A 14,393-nucleotide genomic window follows, 5' to 3' on the forward strand; every position below is an offset into this window, starting at 1 on the left:
GTGCGAAGTAAGTGAGTCAGGGAAAAAGGGGGGTAGGGTTCAGGTAGGGGAGGGGGGATAGGGTTAGTCTACTGTCTCTGCGTTTGTTGGTCTTGGGGTATCGGTCGTGTGGTCCGTTAGCATGGACTGGAATTCCGGTTTCGTTGTCATCAGTATCCACTGCGTCCATATGTCTAGGTAAGTCTGCTGTTGTTTTTGCGGGCCAGCCGCGTACATGATAAGTTCCTCAACTGCTCTGAGGTCCTCCATTTGGGCAAACCACTGGGATAAGGGCGGGGCCGTTTTTTTCTTCCAAAACTGTGGGATTAATTGTTTTGCTACATTAATGATCCGGATCGTGAGTGTCTTTTTATATTTGGATGTGGGGGTGGGTGTGTGGTGGAGCAGCATAGCTGCTGGTTCAAGAGGTGGGGGATTATCTGAGAAGCGGGCTATGACTTGATGGATAGTGTGCCAGAACGGTTGGATCAGTTCACAGTTCCACCAAATGTGTAAGAGTGTGCCTATCTCCTTCTCACACCTCCAGCATAGGCGGGAGTCTTGAGTGTTTATGTGGTGCGCTGTAGCTGGTGTGTGGTACCATCTCGTGAGTAGTTTATAAGCTGTCTCCTGACTTTTGCTAAATGTTGAGCAGTGGTGGACATTGTTACAAATCTTCTCCCATTCTGTGGCGCTAAACGTCTTATTTAGGGATTCCTCCCATTTCCCCATAAAGTTAGGTATCTCTACTGGGGTTTGCGTTTGGAGAAGGGAGTAGAGGTGCGAAATTCCATGCGATAGTGGGTCAGGGGCTGAGCACAGTCTCTCAAAGGTTGTGAGATCTCTGCCCAAGGCCTTTCCCTGTGGGAGAAGTTTTATGTAGTTGCGTACCTGTGCATAGCGAAAGCGTGTCAGGAAGGGCTGAGGGGTCATCCCACGTAACTCTGTCAGGTCTTTCAGTCCCCGGCTGGAGCAGACATGTCGCAGTTGGGGTAGGGGGTCGTCTACCAAAGTTTGTAAGTCTTTCGGGTCAAGGCCCGGTTGGAAGTCCGGATTATGGGTGAGAGGTAGTAAGGGGGAGGGGTACGTACTAAGAGCATGATGCCCCATACTCCTCCTCCATACCGTCAGAGTCGCTCTTGTGTAGGGTGTGTAACGGGCTTCCCTCCCTGATCCTCCCACTGGGAGCCACGGGAGTAAGGCGGTGGGGACACCCGCTGCGTGTTCCTCTAAGGACTTCCACAGCTTGTGTACCCCTAGTTTGGACCATTCCACTACTCGTTGTAGGTGACACGCTTTGTAGTATAGTAGAAAGTCAGGGAGGGCTAGTCCTCCTTTGTCTTTGGGCCGTGTGAGCAGTGAGTGTTTCAGTCTGGGTCTCCTTCCGTTCCATACATAGGACCCCAGTGCTCCCCGGAGTGTCGTGAAGAAGGATGTTGGGATCAGGATAGGCAGGGCCTGGAAGAGGTAGAGCAGTCGTGGCAAAAAATTCATCTTCACCACTTGCACCCTACCCAACCAGGATATGTGGGGGAAGGCCCATTCCCTCATCTCTTTCCGAAATTGGGTCAGTAATGGGGTAAAGTTTGTCGCATACAGGTTGGTTACGCTCACTGTCAGCCAGGTACCCAGGTAGCGTATCTTGTCCGAGGCCCATTGAAATTTGTAGCTCCTGCGCAGCTGGTCTGCGCGAGGTGCGGGTACACTAATGTTTAGGATATATGATTTCGAGAAGTTAATTTTTAGTCCTGAGAGGAGTCCGAATGTATGGAAGGCCTGCACTAGGTTGGGCAGGGAGACCTCTGGATGTGTGAGGAAAAAAAGTAGGTCATCCGCATAGGCGGAAATTTTGTGGTGCGTGTCTCCTGTATGAATGCCGGTGATGTCGGGGTGATGTCTGATGGTGTTCAGGAATGGCTCCAACGCTAGGACGAAAAGCAGCGGGGAGAGGGGACATCCCTGACGCGTACCATTATGTATAGGGAACGGGTCTGTTAGGGCCCCGTTGACCAGTACGTGTGCTGACGGTTTGGAGTACAGGGCTTTGATCCAGCCCAGAAGATGTGGTCCCATTCCCAAGTGTGTCAATGTCCGGAACATGTATTCCCAATTGACCCTATCAAAGGCCTTCTCCGCGTCCGTGGAGAGTAGGAGAAGGCCCGTGTCTGTCTTGGTGTTCCCATGCATTAGTGTCAGGGCCCTGATAGTGTTGTCCCTAGCCTCCCGACCCAGCACGAACCCAACCTGGTCTGCGTGGACCAGGCCGGGTACGTGCGTCTGGAGTCTAGTCGCCAGGACCTTTGCCAGGAGTTTAATGTCTGTATTGATGAGGGATATGGGTCGGTAGCCGCCACAGTGCTCCCGATCCTTCCCCTCTTTGGGGATGATAGTAATGTGCGCCATTAGTGCCTGTCCGGGGAGTTCGGGTCCTTCTCTGATCGCGTTAAACATGTCTGTCAATGGGGACTAAAGTATGTCAGCGTATGTCCTGTAATATTTTAGTGGTAGCCCGTCGGGGCCCGGGCTCCTCCCTGATTTGGAGCTTTTAATCGCTAGCGCAAGTTCCTCCGAGGTGATGGGTTCTTCTAGTCGGTCTGACACGCCTGTCGCTAGGGCGGGGAGTGTATGGGCCGAGAGGTACTCATCTATAGAGTCGCGGAGTCTGAGGGTGTGCATGTCTGTGTGTGGTCGTGGTAGGGAGTATAAGTCTGCATAATATGATCGGATGATCTCCTGTATCTTGGTAGGGTGTCTGTGGAGGTTCCCTTCCTTGTCCCGAATGCGGTCTATGTATGTGTCCCGCCTTCTTTTGTTGAGCATGCGTGCTAGGAGCTTCCCACTCTTGTTACCGTTAACATGAAAGAATGCCTTATGTCTTAGGACTGCCCTATGGTGTTGGGACTGTATGAGTGTGGTCAGTTCCCTCCTCAGTCCTAACAGCGTTGCCTGGTGTGTAGGGAGTTGGAGGTGTTTGTTGAGGGTATCTAGGCGGTGTATGTCTGCCAATAGTGTAGTCATGCGTGCCTCCCTCTGTCTTTTCAGGAGAGCGCCCTTTTGTATGAAATGCCCCCTGATAACACTTTTGTGTGCTTCCCATCGTATGGTGGGGGACGTCTGGTCGCCATTGTGTGTAAAATAGTCCCGGAGTGTGGCGTCTATGTCTGCAGTCAGTTCTGGTATGGCAAGTAGGGCTTCGTTCAGCCTCCACTTAGAGACCTTAGGTCTAAATAGGGGAGACTCCAGGGTGACCGATACCGGTGCATGGTCCGACCACGTTGCGGTGCCTTGGTCAGCCCGGAGTGCCAGCGGTAGGTGGTATTGTGAAAGGAAGAGGTAGTCAATGCGAGTGTAGGAATTGTGCGGGTGAGAGTAGAAAGTATAGTCCCTTTCGTCAGGGTGCAGTGCTCTCCAGCAGTCCACTAGTCTCTCCCTCGCCAGTAAGGCCCTGATTGCCGCGATGTGTTGGGTAGGGACGGGTGAGCGTCCTGAGGAGGAGTCCCATTTAGGGTCTAGAGCTACGTTTAGGTCGCCCCCTAGGACCAGTACCCCCTCTGCGAAGTGAGCGAAGTGTCCGGGCCAGGAAACGGTATTGTCTGCGATTTGGGGCATAGACGTTAGCGAAGGTGTAGAGCGTGCCCGCTATCTCCCCCTTTAAAAAGGTATATCGACCCTCCGGGTCGGTTTGTACGCCTTTTTCTGTGAATGAGGATCGCAGTTCCTCTGGATTTTCCTCCCTGAAAGTCGCTATAGTATCCTACAGGATAGTGGTGGTTAGTCAGTGTGGGACGTGACCCCTCCCTGAAGTGTGTTTCTTGTACAAACACTATCGATGCTTTACGGGAGAGAAATTCCCTCACCGCTCCCGACCGTTTCTCGGGTTGATTAAGGCCTCTGGCGTTCAGGGATAGTATCGTGATGGGGGCCGGGGCAATGGACATGACCGGGGCTCTTCTAGCAGTCGTGTAGCAGCGTAGGCTCGTCCGTCCGGCGGGCAAGCAGGAAGGTGGGATAGGGAGAGGGGGGGGGGGGTACAAGAAGGCTTAGGTCAGACGGGGAGGGAAAAAGTCAGGAGTCAGGAGTCACAGTCGTCAAGTCTGTACGAAATCGCTATAACCAGCGGTATCGGAAAAGAGCGTAGGGGGGCTGGAACCCCCCCGTCCGCTAGAGGGCGGAGGGGGACCGCTCACCTGATTCATGTCGCTCACTCCAGTAGGGCAGTCGAAGGAGTTCCGGGAATCCCAAGTGAGTAGGGCCCAGGGGGCCAAGTGCGCTCTCAAAAAGGTCGTCACAGACCACTGTGACCTCTCGGGGCACCACCCAGTTAGGATCCATCGTCTCCCCGACTTACGGCACAATCTATATAAAATTCAGCATATATGTCAACCTCACCATATAATTACAGTAAAAACAGTAGCAATTGTAATAGCCATAACACAAAACATATCAATATTACCCTCCCTCCCCCCCCCCTTGTACGGCAGAACCTGGCAGGTCTTCTGGCCTACTATGCCGCTTCCCTCCCCCCTCCCAAGTCCCCATCACCTTCCCATCTCCCACTCCCAAAGCTAGATACCCCCTCCTTCCCCAGCCTAATGTACCAATCTCAATTAATGCAATTAATGCAGTGGGCCCCTGAGTGTTAGAGTGTGGGGGGCCTGACAATGGGGCTGTGAGGTGTATTGCTCCTATTGTTTTACCTCTCGGGCCTAGGCCCTTCGTGGGTCCCCTTCCTCTCTATGATAGTGTGGGTATAGTACCCCTTCCTCCCCCCAGGGCGATCCTATCTAGGCCTAAATTTCCCCCATGCCCAAAGTGGAGCTTAAGCTCCCATGATACTTGCTGTGACAAAATGATAGTCAAAGTTCACAATGGCGGCGAAGTGCCGAGGGTGGTCTGCTGAGAGTGTTACAGTTCACAGTCCGCTAGTGATGTCAAAATGGCGGTTTCGGGGGGGTAACCTCCCAGGGATGGAGCGAGTTTCAGTTGGGTGTCCCCACTGGTCTGGTCGTTTGAGTACGGGGGGGACGAAGTCTCTGAGGGCAAGGGCCCGTGTCCTGTGATCTGGGGGCAAAGGCGTAGAAATTAAGCGGGTTCGGCCATGTCAGAGTTTCCGGCGAAAGGTGCAGCTCTTTTTGCAGCGCCTGGGCGTCTTCTTCCCCTAGGATCGTGAAGGGGCCGTTGGGGGTTGCAACCTGTAGGCCCGTGGGAAAGCGCCAGCGGTACCTTATTTGAGCCGCTTGTAGCTGCCTTGTAAGGGGTTTCAGAGCTCGCCTGAATGACAGCGTGGCTGGGGACAGGTCAGGAAACAGGTGGACTTCAGAGTTTTCCAGTAGTATTTTATCTGTGCCCCTTGCTTTGCGGAGAATTTCCTCCTTCAGTGGAAAGCTTTCCAGACAGCAAATAATGTCACGGGGTGGTCCATCTGGGGGGCCCGGAGGCCTCAGGGCGCGGTGCGCTCGTACAAAGCTAATGGGTGTCTGGAGTGGTCGCATCAGCAATTTGTTAAATAAGTCCAGCAAGGTGTCTTGGATTGGGTTTTTCCTGTCCAGCGCCTCTGGCACCCCTCTGATTCTGATATTTTGTCTCCTACCCCTGTTGTCCAAGTCCTCAATGTGAAGTGCCATTTGTTGCAGTACCTTAGTATGGGATTGCAGTCTGTCTGTGGTTGCTGCCTGAACCGCAGACATGTGGTCGCTGTCCGCTTCTAGCTGAGTCCCCTTTTGGCTGAGGCCTTGTATTTCCTCTCGCATGGCATGTAGCTCAGCAGTAATGGACGCGTGGAGTTCCGCGTTTGCGGTCTTCAAATCCGCTTTTGTGGGCAGTTGTTGCAGTATAGATATTATTTCAGGTAGGGAGGCTTGGGAGGTCGGTAGTGGATGGTCACCCTGTGGGGATCGCGGGCGGGAAAAAACGGAGGCCGTGGATTCGTTTGAGGCCTGGTCTAGGTCCGCTGGTGCCACGAGGTACGGCTTCACGGAGGGGGTCAAAGTGCTTTTCGGGGTGTCCCCGGGTCTTTGGGCGCACGATGCGCGCTGTGTTTTCCCCATTTTCAGCTTTTGTTAGTGCGGTCGGTGAGGTTGAAAGTTAGGCCGGCGGGGAGCTCACAGTTTATGCTGCCATCTCCGCGGACCTCCAAGCCACGCCCCCTTATTAGTATATCTTTAACCAAAACTATTGCCCTCAATAAGTTGCATGGCAGGATTACTAGTAGTATAGTAAACTTTAAGAATAGGGCTTTTTTTTTTTTTTTTTTTTTTTTTTACAATTGAATAATGGTTGCCAAATAAATAATATGGTCCGTATTAAACGGTTAAGAAACCCTTGTGTAATTAATTTGTGTTAATTACATACTTTTTACAGAACTTTTTCTTGCTGTTTTTAGTTCAAACCCCGGCTGACCATTTGCTAATTTATTTATTTTTTCATTTTCCCCTTCCTGTAGAAAATCACTGTTGCTGAATGCATAGAGACTCAGAGCAAGGCAATGACTATGTTAACTATTGAACAGCTGTCTTACCTGCTAAAATTTGCACTACAGAAGATGAAACAACCTGGGGTAGGTCTTCATAATTTTAATTTCATCTATATTTTGTACCTTTATATGGAAGTGAACATCTTATAGCTACATTAAAGAACTGTCTCCAACCATATCTAATGGCGACATTTTGCTACGCTTATTAGATTAATTCTTCTGATATTTCTCTGGTATCCCCAAAATGGGACCTCGGAGAAAAAACATAGGATGGCAGGACCGTGCCAATAAATCCAAGACTGTTTGAAGATATGGATCTCTATTTTTGCAGTAATCCTGGTTTTAACTGTATTTTATGCCTGCCAGATGGCTAGCAAATCGTCAATCAGAGAGCCAGGAATTACACCTCTTGGCTTCCAACACACATATAGTGTGTTGACATGGAGGGGCTTGTAGACGTTGAATCCTGGGAGAGCACAATTGCCAGTGGAAAGACTGTCCTTGTCTCTGTGATGACGGGTCCATGAGTAGCTGTGTCCACCCAACATCAATAACCACAGAAATTAGCACATGTAGGCAATGACTCTTGGTAGCAGGAAGTGCATGTCCACAACACCATTTTATGCATTTTTAAAGCTGGAGGTGGAGACCTGGCTCTCTGACTGACTGAACTTGTAGACTGAGCTAAGAAACAGGGAGAAAACAAAATGTTAAAACCCCCGCAAACAGTGTAGAATGTACGTGAATAATAAAAGTATCCATGTAGAATTTAAAAATCTGTATACATGCCATCAATGATCAAGGTGTACAGTTACTGCATTTTTTTTTTTTTTTTTTTTTTTTTTAAATATAGAGACGTACTGCTCAATCATTTATCATAATGAAGGTTTCAGGCAATCAAGCACCTTAATGCCATTAATGGTGTGATCATTCCTAAGCTATCCCTGATCACTCTTAGATCCTATCAACTTTGGGTTAGGATAAAAATGTTTAAGTTTATAAAAATAAAATCTTGTTATCCTATTCGTATTTCACAGACAGAGCCATTTCAAAAGCCTGTGTCGTTGGAACAACACCCTGATTATGCAGAGTATATCTTTAATCCTATGGATCTTTCTACATTGGAAAAGGTTGGTATGTCCAGTGTGCCGTGTTATTACCGTAATTCATTTTTTCCTCTATTACACTTGTATTTTAGTTTTTGATTTATTATATATCCTGTATATGAAAGAATAACATTGTAGACTGCCAATTAAACTTTTCGTAATGTTACGCGATTGCGTTTTATTTACTTACAGGATTATTTACTAAAGCGTAGCTGACTTTGTCTATTTTGACCTTAAATTAAATTCATTTCGAATTTGCATTTTAGTGAAAAATCTGCAAGTATAGATCACACGATTTTAGGACCATTTCCAAATTAGATTTTTTGTTATGGTCACATGGATGTTATTGTAGGAAATATTAATGGTATCCTGTTTTATTTGTTTATAATGTCTGCAGAATGTAAAAAAGAAAATGTACGGCTGTACCGAAGCCTTCCTGGCTGATGCCAAATGGATTTTACATAATTGCATTATATACAATGGTGGTAAGTAGAATGCACCATTATTGTGTGCTTTTAAAGAGCTACCATATTTGATGAACGTAGATTTTTAGTATTTGTCCCATCTGGACTGAGCATCTTTTATCTGTTTTATATTTTTAGGAAATCACAAACTCACACAAATGGCGAAAATCATAATCAAGATTTGTGAACACGAGGTAAGGCATGTTTGGAGAGTCTAAAATTCCCATTAATGCCATTATTACAATGTGGTGAAGATCCATTTTTTCCAAGCCTCTGTTCCCCCTTTCTGTAAGATAGCAGTTGCGTGCTTGTGTTAGCAACCAGTCTGGTTAAGCCAGGCAGCTGGGTTCGCTATGATGGTTAAACGTAACCCTACAAGTTATATGTAGCAGTGTCCGATTGTTTCTTTCATATTGTGGCAAAAGACCCAATATTATTGTGTTGGCCCAGGATTTCAGCCTCCCGTTATCCACCCCCTGAAAAAAAAAAATAGTGTAGGGCAAATATAGTGGGAATGTTGCAGTCCGGGGCATAACGAGATGTGTGAAATTAATTTATGTCCCAGCCACTGCCAATGTCTTTTTATCCATTCTTCCAGTGCTGATCGGCAAGCTTTGTTGGTAGTATGGATGTACCTGGGGTACGAGGTGATGTTTGAGTGCCAAGCTATCTTCTCCTTTGTGCTATGTATTCTACACAACGCTACAGTGCAGGGCTCACAACTTACACTAGCCATTGGCAAGTTAAAATGTAGCCCTGACAAGTAGAAATTGACCCCTGGTGGGTATACTACGGCTTGCAGTGGCAAGAAGATTTTAAGGCCTGGCTAGTAGCATAGGACTACACATTGTAAGCCCTGCTAAAGCAGGCAGTGAAATCTAAACATACAACATTAAGCCCTGCGCTCAAACTCCCACTACTGTTGGGCTGCAGCAATGACTGTAGTACTATACAATAGCACTGGGTGGCAGCAATGACTATAATACACATCAGCCCCAATACATAAAACAGGCGGCAAAATATGATGCCATTGCCTGCGACCACTGCTTAATCGGTTTTTATAATCCCAGTCAAATTGACACCCCCCCGAAACCTCTATGTTGATGTCATTAGTTGTATTTTTTTTTTTTTTTTTTTTTTAACAAACAGATAATGCAACTGCCCACATGTGCACATAGGAACTATTACAACCCATGAGCCATGAGTGCTCTAAAACTTCCTTTTTCTGATGTGGCTACTGGCAGACACAAAGCTTAGCAGTTTGTTTCTGTGCAAGCAACAGTCGACTGCGTTGTGTGATTCTTTGTGCGCGTCATACCTGGGTCATATTTTGGAAATTAATTGACGATACAACAGGCTGGGGTAAAACCAAGTTGTAAGGTTTAGACCTAAATAGCCAGCTCACCACAATTCTCTGAAATAAAATACGGTAAATAAAAAATAAATACGTGAAGAGTTGTTGCTACCGTTGTATATAGCTCAACTCAGAAAGCTGTTCTGTCTCTCCTGGTTGGGGATGGGGAATAGAACGTTGGAGCTCCTGCTCGCCACCTGCTGTTCTGATACAGGAATTATTACTCTTCACGTGTAATCTAGTTAGATGATTTTTATTTTTTTGTGTGTGTGCTAGGTTATAATTTTGATAGGTCATAATTTAATATTATATCTTCAAATTTGATACGGCTGATAACATTTTCTGCCTCGATTTTACCCTAAGCTATAGACCTTTAAAAAATCAACTCTGTATATATTATTCATGATTTCTAAATCTTTAGATTCTTTATAAAAACATATTTTTTTTTAATTATTTTTTTAAAAGCCAAATTTCACACTTAAGAGGAAACCAAAACGAAGATAAGCTAATAGGTGGTTTCGGTTTTTTATTCATTGGTGCTATTTCTAGTGACCATTTTGATTTAACTTTTTTTAGAAAACAAAATAAACCTACACAAAAACAACTACTACTGATATGTTTACCTAATAATAACAATAATCATAATTTAGACATATTTGATTTGCATGCTTTCTGATTTCTCCCAACATTTCTCTTGTAGTATTTTTTTTTTTTTTACTATTTTTGACTCTTTTGTTCCTCTCTCATATCTCCTTTTATCTCCTGGGATCTCTTTTATTATTGGTGACTACCCACATCTGCTCCTCAAATCTTCAGTTTGATATTTCCAACCTCCTCGGGGATCACATTTCGATTTCAGGCATTGTCCCCCCCATAGAACCCCTTTACGATTCCCGCCAACAGGCACCCGATACTCTGTTTGAGATACAGCCCAACAAAACAGCACAATAAATACGTAATCACACACGGATTGAGACACACAGAACGTGACAGCAGATAAGAGCCATTTGGCCTATCTAGTCTGCCCAATTTTCTTAATACTTGCATTAGTCTTTTATATCTAGGACAGGACCATCATTGGTCTACTTGTGTTTTCAAAAGATGTTCCACAAAGCCCCTCTTTCACTGAGACTATTGTAATTCTATTATTTTATAACATTCCATAGGTAAGTGAGAGTTTTGGTATTTGAAACATTCAGATAATAAATTATTATTTCAGGAACAAATGTTTATATAATCTGTTATGCTTTCTCTTGTTATGATTAATTATTATTATTATTATTATTTTTTATAGATGAATGAAATCGAAGTATGTCCTGAATGTTATTTAGCTTCTTGCCAAAAAAGAGAGAACTGGTTTTGTGAGCCTTGTGTAAGTAGAAAATTCTAGCAACAAAAACATCACCTGTTTTTATGTGCATTGATCCAAAATGAGTTGTTTTTTTTTTTAGCCCAAAATCCTAGTGACTTTTCAGTCAATAGGAACTGGTAAACAAGATGATTACATTATATTTCAATAAGGACCATCTATAGCCATGTCTTAAATCATTAAGGAATAGCAAAGTAAAACCAAAAAAAATCATATCTACCAGAAATACAACATTTTGTTCCGATCCAAATACACCAATAAGTACTTGACTTTAAATGCATTCTGATTTGACATTACTCTAATAATTTACTTAACATTCCTTTAACGGAATTGGAAGTCGAATTCGCTACATGTACATGCTCGCCCCTACATATGCAAATAATTAAACACACGTTCATTTTACTGTACACCTTGATGCACACACTCCTTAAAAGCCTTAATCTAAGCACAATATCCAGCCCAGTTTAGTAGTTATGGTGCAATAAACTTTGAATACTCTCACATTGGTTTTGCGTCGGACTCTTTTGAGTTGTTGGCCAGCATTGTCATCCAATCACTGCTGTCCTTATTGGATAGAATAGATATTGACAAGGAATATGTGTAAATTCTACATTAGCAGTGTATCTGGAAAGGGTGTAGGCTTTTGACTATTCACCTGTCAAATTAAGGTCAAAATAACCAAGTTGAGGTTTATAAGTCTACAATCAAGCCACCAACCTCACTCATTTTAAAATAAATTCATAAAAATGTATGTTTAGGTTTTGAACTGTGATCTCTTATCCTTTTTTTTTTCCCTTAGAGCAATCCACACCCTTTGGTCTGGGCAAAATTAAAAGGATTTCCATTCTGGCCCGCAAAAGCCTTAAGAGATAAAGATGGACAGGTTGATGCACGCTTCTTTGGACAGCATGATAGGTAGGAATATTTCCAATGCCTGTCTTTCCTTTACAAAAATACATATTTAATATCGTCTGACTGGTTAATGTTAAGCACGTAAGGAATGGCACCTGCGAATGTGAGACAACTTGCAGCTTTTAAATATTTTTGAGGAATATGCATTTATAGTTGTAATATAATAAAAATTTAAAATAAATTCTGTATAAACTATTTACACATTTCCATTGCACCAATATCAGCCGAGGGAGCGAATTATCCTATGCACACGCATTCATGAGCACTTCCTGTGTATATGATGTGGTTGTAGACCAGGACAGGAAGTGAGAGGTGCCAGTGAGAATTTCTTCCCCCTGACTTGTGAAAACCAACCTTTAGATACAAATTTACTAATATTTTACAAAGGTCTTTACATGTCTGTTAATGTTTGTTAGAAAGTGCTTTTGAACATATATGTATTTTTTTTTTTCATCTAGCTTTTATTTCCTTTGTCTTCAAACAAATCTTAAACATTTACCTCCGAGTGATTCAATACTAAAACCAATGTAAAATATAAAATTCACACTGTAAAAGTCTTTACGTATATATAAAACGTGCTACAATGTTTTACATTGCTTTGAGAAGATAGCTGAGACTAGAATCTTCTATCTTTAAATCTCCCACCCTATATTTCTTCTCAATCAAGGCTTGATAATTTTGGCAGGAATATATATCATCTGTTTGTTTGGACAGGCCTCCGAGATAGAAATCCCTACTTCTCAAGGACTTCCCTGAAAGCTTTAATGACTACTGGGTAGGTGGTAATTCGGACAAATACCTAGAGAATTAATTCAAGATCTCAGATTAATGGAACCCACTTAATGCAAAATAAAATTTAGTCTTTTGCTTTATGCACAACAAAAGTCATGTTACAATGAAATCTGATAGATAACTATTCCCATCTTTTATCCTAAATTAAATTTTTTTTTTGTAGGCATATGTTTTCCATACTTATTTTGACAACTGCTTTCTGCTCTTGAGTCTTTTTCCTCGAAAAGATTTGAATGGCCTTTTGAAAGAAGATGTGTCACATTTTATACCTCGTCTCCTTTAATTTACGCTTAGAATCCTTTTGTGTTTTACTTTGTGTTTTTTTTTTTTTTTTTGTAGTTGGGAAGATTTTATCAAGGCAAAATATTAGAATAACATAGATAACCGAAAGAACCGCAAGTTTGTTGTAACGGGTTGTAATGGGTATTCAAGGAAACTTGTTCTTGTTTGAGCGTAGTTTGAAAAGCTATCATATAATAAGTGTAAACATAGTGTCAATACTCCACATGTTTAGGAGACAGGTATATTAATATGTATCATGGTGTTCCATCACTGATCCAGTATAGAGAATACGAGCAGGCTTAGCATAGGTGAGCTATGTTGGGTTCACGTTTATTAGGTGCCTACCTACGGGGCTCTCAGAACAATGATCTAGTGCAGGGGCTCCCAACCCAGTCCTCAAGTACCCCCTACCAGTCTAGGATTTTATGATTACCCTGTTGTGTCTAAAGTGTTTTCTTTTTTTCTTTTTCTAAAAACACCTTACACACAAATGGGTAACCTTTAAATCCTGGACTGTTAGAGGGTACGTGAGGACTTGGGTTGGGAACCACTGATCTAGTGGATAGTGGAAATTTGGCCTAGAGGGCCTGTCTGTTTCAAGGAATAGCTGAGAGATGGTGCAGAATTGTCTTGGAGGAAGGCCCGTTAGATAACGAGAAATAGGAGGCTATAGGGGATATTAAGATCAGTGTAAGGTGTTAATGAAACTAGAAGGAAGGGGGCTGAGTAAAAAGGTAGAAAGATAAGTTATATTATACTTTAAATTATGGATGAATGCTCCCAATAAGGTAATGTAATGTTTAGGAAGGTATCATCAACATTAAAACCCAATTCTTTCAGGCTTAACTGTTTTCATAATAAAAACGAAATGTAAACTTGGAATTGAATAATTAACAAGACTTAGAAATAACTCTTGCTCGGCACACAAAGGATCGTAGTAACTTTCTTTCACGTATTTTGCAGGGCCTGGGTTCCAATGAATAATTGCTACCTCATGTCCAAAGAAATCCCCTTTTCTGTGAAAAAGACTAAAAGTATCTTCAACAGTGCAATGCAAGAGATGGAGGTATATGTGGAGAACATTCGCAAACGGTTTGGGGTGTTCAACTACGCACCTTTTCGAACACCTTATACACCAAACAACCAGTACCAAATGTTACTAGACACCGGGAATCCCAGTGCCGGGACAGCCAAGACTGATAAACAGGAGAAAATCAAACTGAACTTTGACATGACTGCCTCCCCGAAGATATTGATGAGTAAGCCTATGTTAAACAGTGGCGGTGGGCGGAGGATTTCTTTAACGGATATGCCACGCTCTCCAATGAGCACAAACTCATCTGTTCACACTGGGTCCGATGTAGAGCAGGATACGGAAAAAAAAGCTGCTTCAAGTCACTTCAGTGCAAGCGAGGAGTCAATGGATTTTATTGATAAGAGTACAGGTTAGAAAATAAAAAAAATAAGAAAAAGAATTGGGAAATTTAAAGTTGAATTTTATGGGTTGAGTGTTTGGTTCGTTACACAAATTCTCCTGGTATTTGGAGACACATGAATCAAGAACTAATGCTATGATGCATACCTCTCCCTGTTAGTTCTTAAATTAATATATGTAGGAGCCTACATTAAGATTCCGGGCACGCAATTCAAAATAAATTCGCAA

At 43.5% G+C, this 14,393-nt stretch overlaps 1 protein-coding gene across 6 annotated transcripts in view; it reads left to right on the forward strand.

Annotated features, from left to right (window-relative positions):
- ZMYND8 (zinc finger MYND-type containing 8) overlaps positions 1-14,393 on the forward strand; it is a 66,802-nt gene that overhangs the window by 38,624 nt on the left and 13,785 nt on the right. For all 6 annotated transcript variants that reach the window (XM_063459434.1, XM_063459433.1, XM_063459437.1 and 3 more), the window contains 7 exons: positions 6,422-6,535; positions 7,489-7,581; positions 7,955-8,042; positions 8,160-8,215; positions 10,670-10,747; positions 11,544-11,659; positions 13,694-14,175. In XM_063459434.1, coding sequence (XP_063315504.1) covers positions 6,422-6,535; positions 7,489-7,581; positions 7,955-8,042; positions 8,160-8,215; positions 10,670-10,747; positions 11,544-11,659; positions 13,694-14,175 — 1,027 coding nt within the window. The remainder of the gene's footprint in view (positions 1-6,421; positions 6,536-7,488; positions 7,582-7,954; positions 8,043-8,159; positions 8,216-10,669; positions 10,748-11,543; positions 11,660-13,693; positions 14,176-14,393) is intronic.

This window comes from Pelobates fuscus, chromosome 6, assembly GCF_036172605.1.
Source record: "Pelobates fuscus isolate aPelFus1 chromosome 6, aPelFus1.pri, whole genome shotgun sequence".
In the NCBI taxonomy this organism is placed as follows: Eukaryota; Metazoa; Chordata; class Amphibia; order Anura; family Pelobatidae; genus Pelobates; species Pelobates fuscus.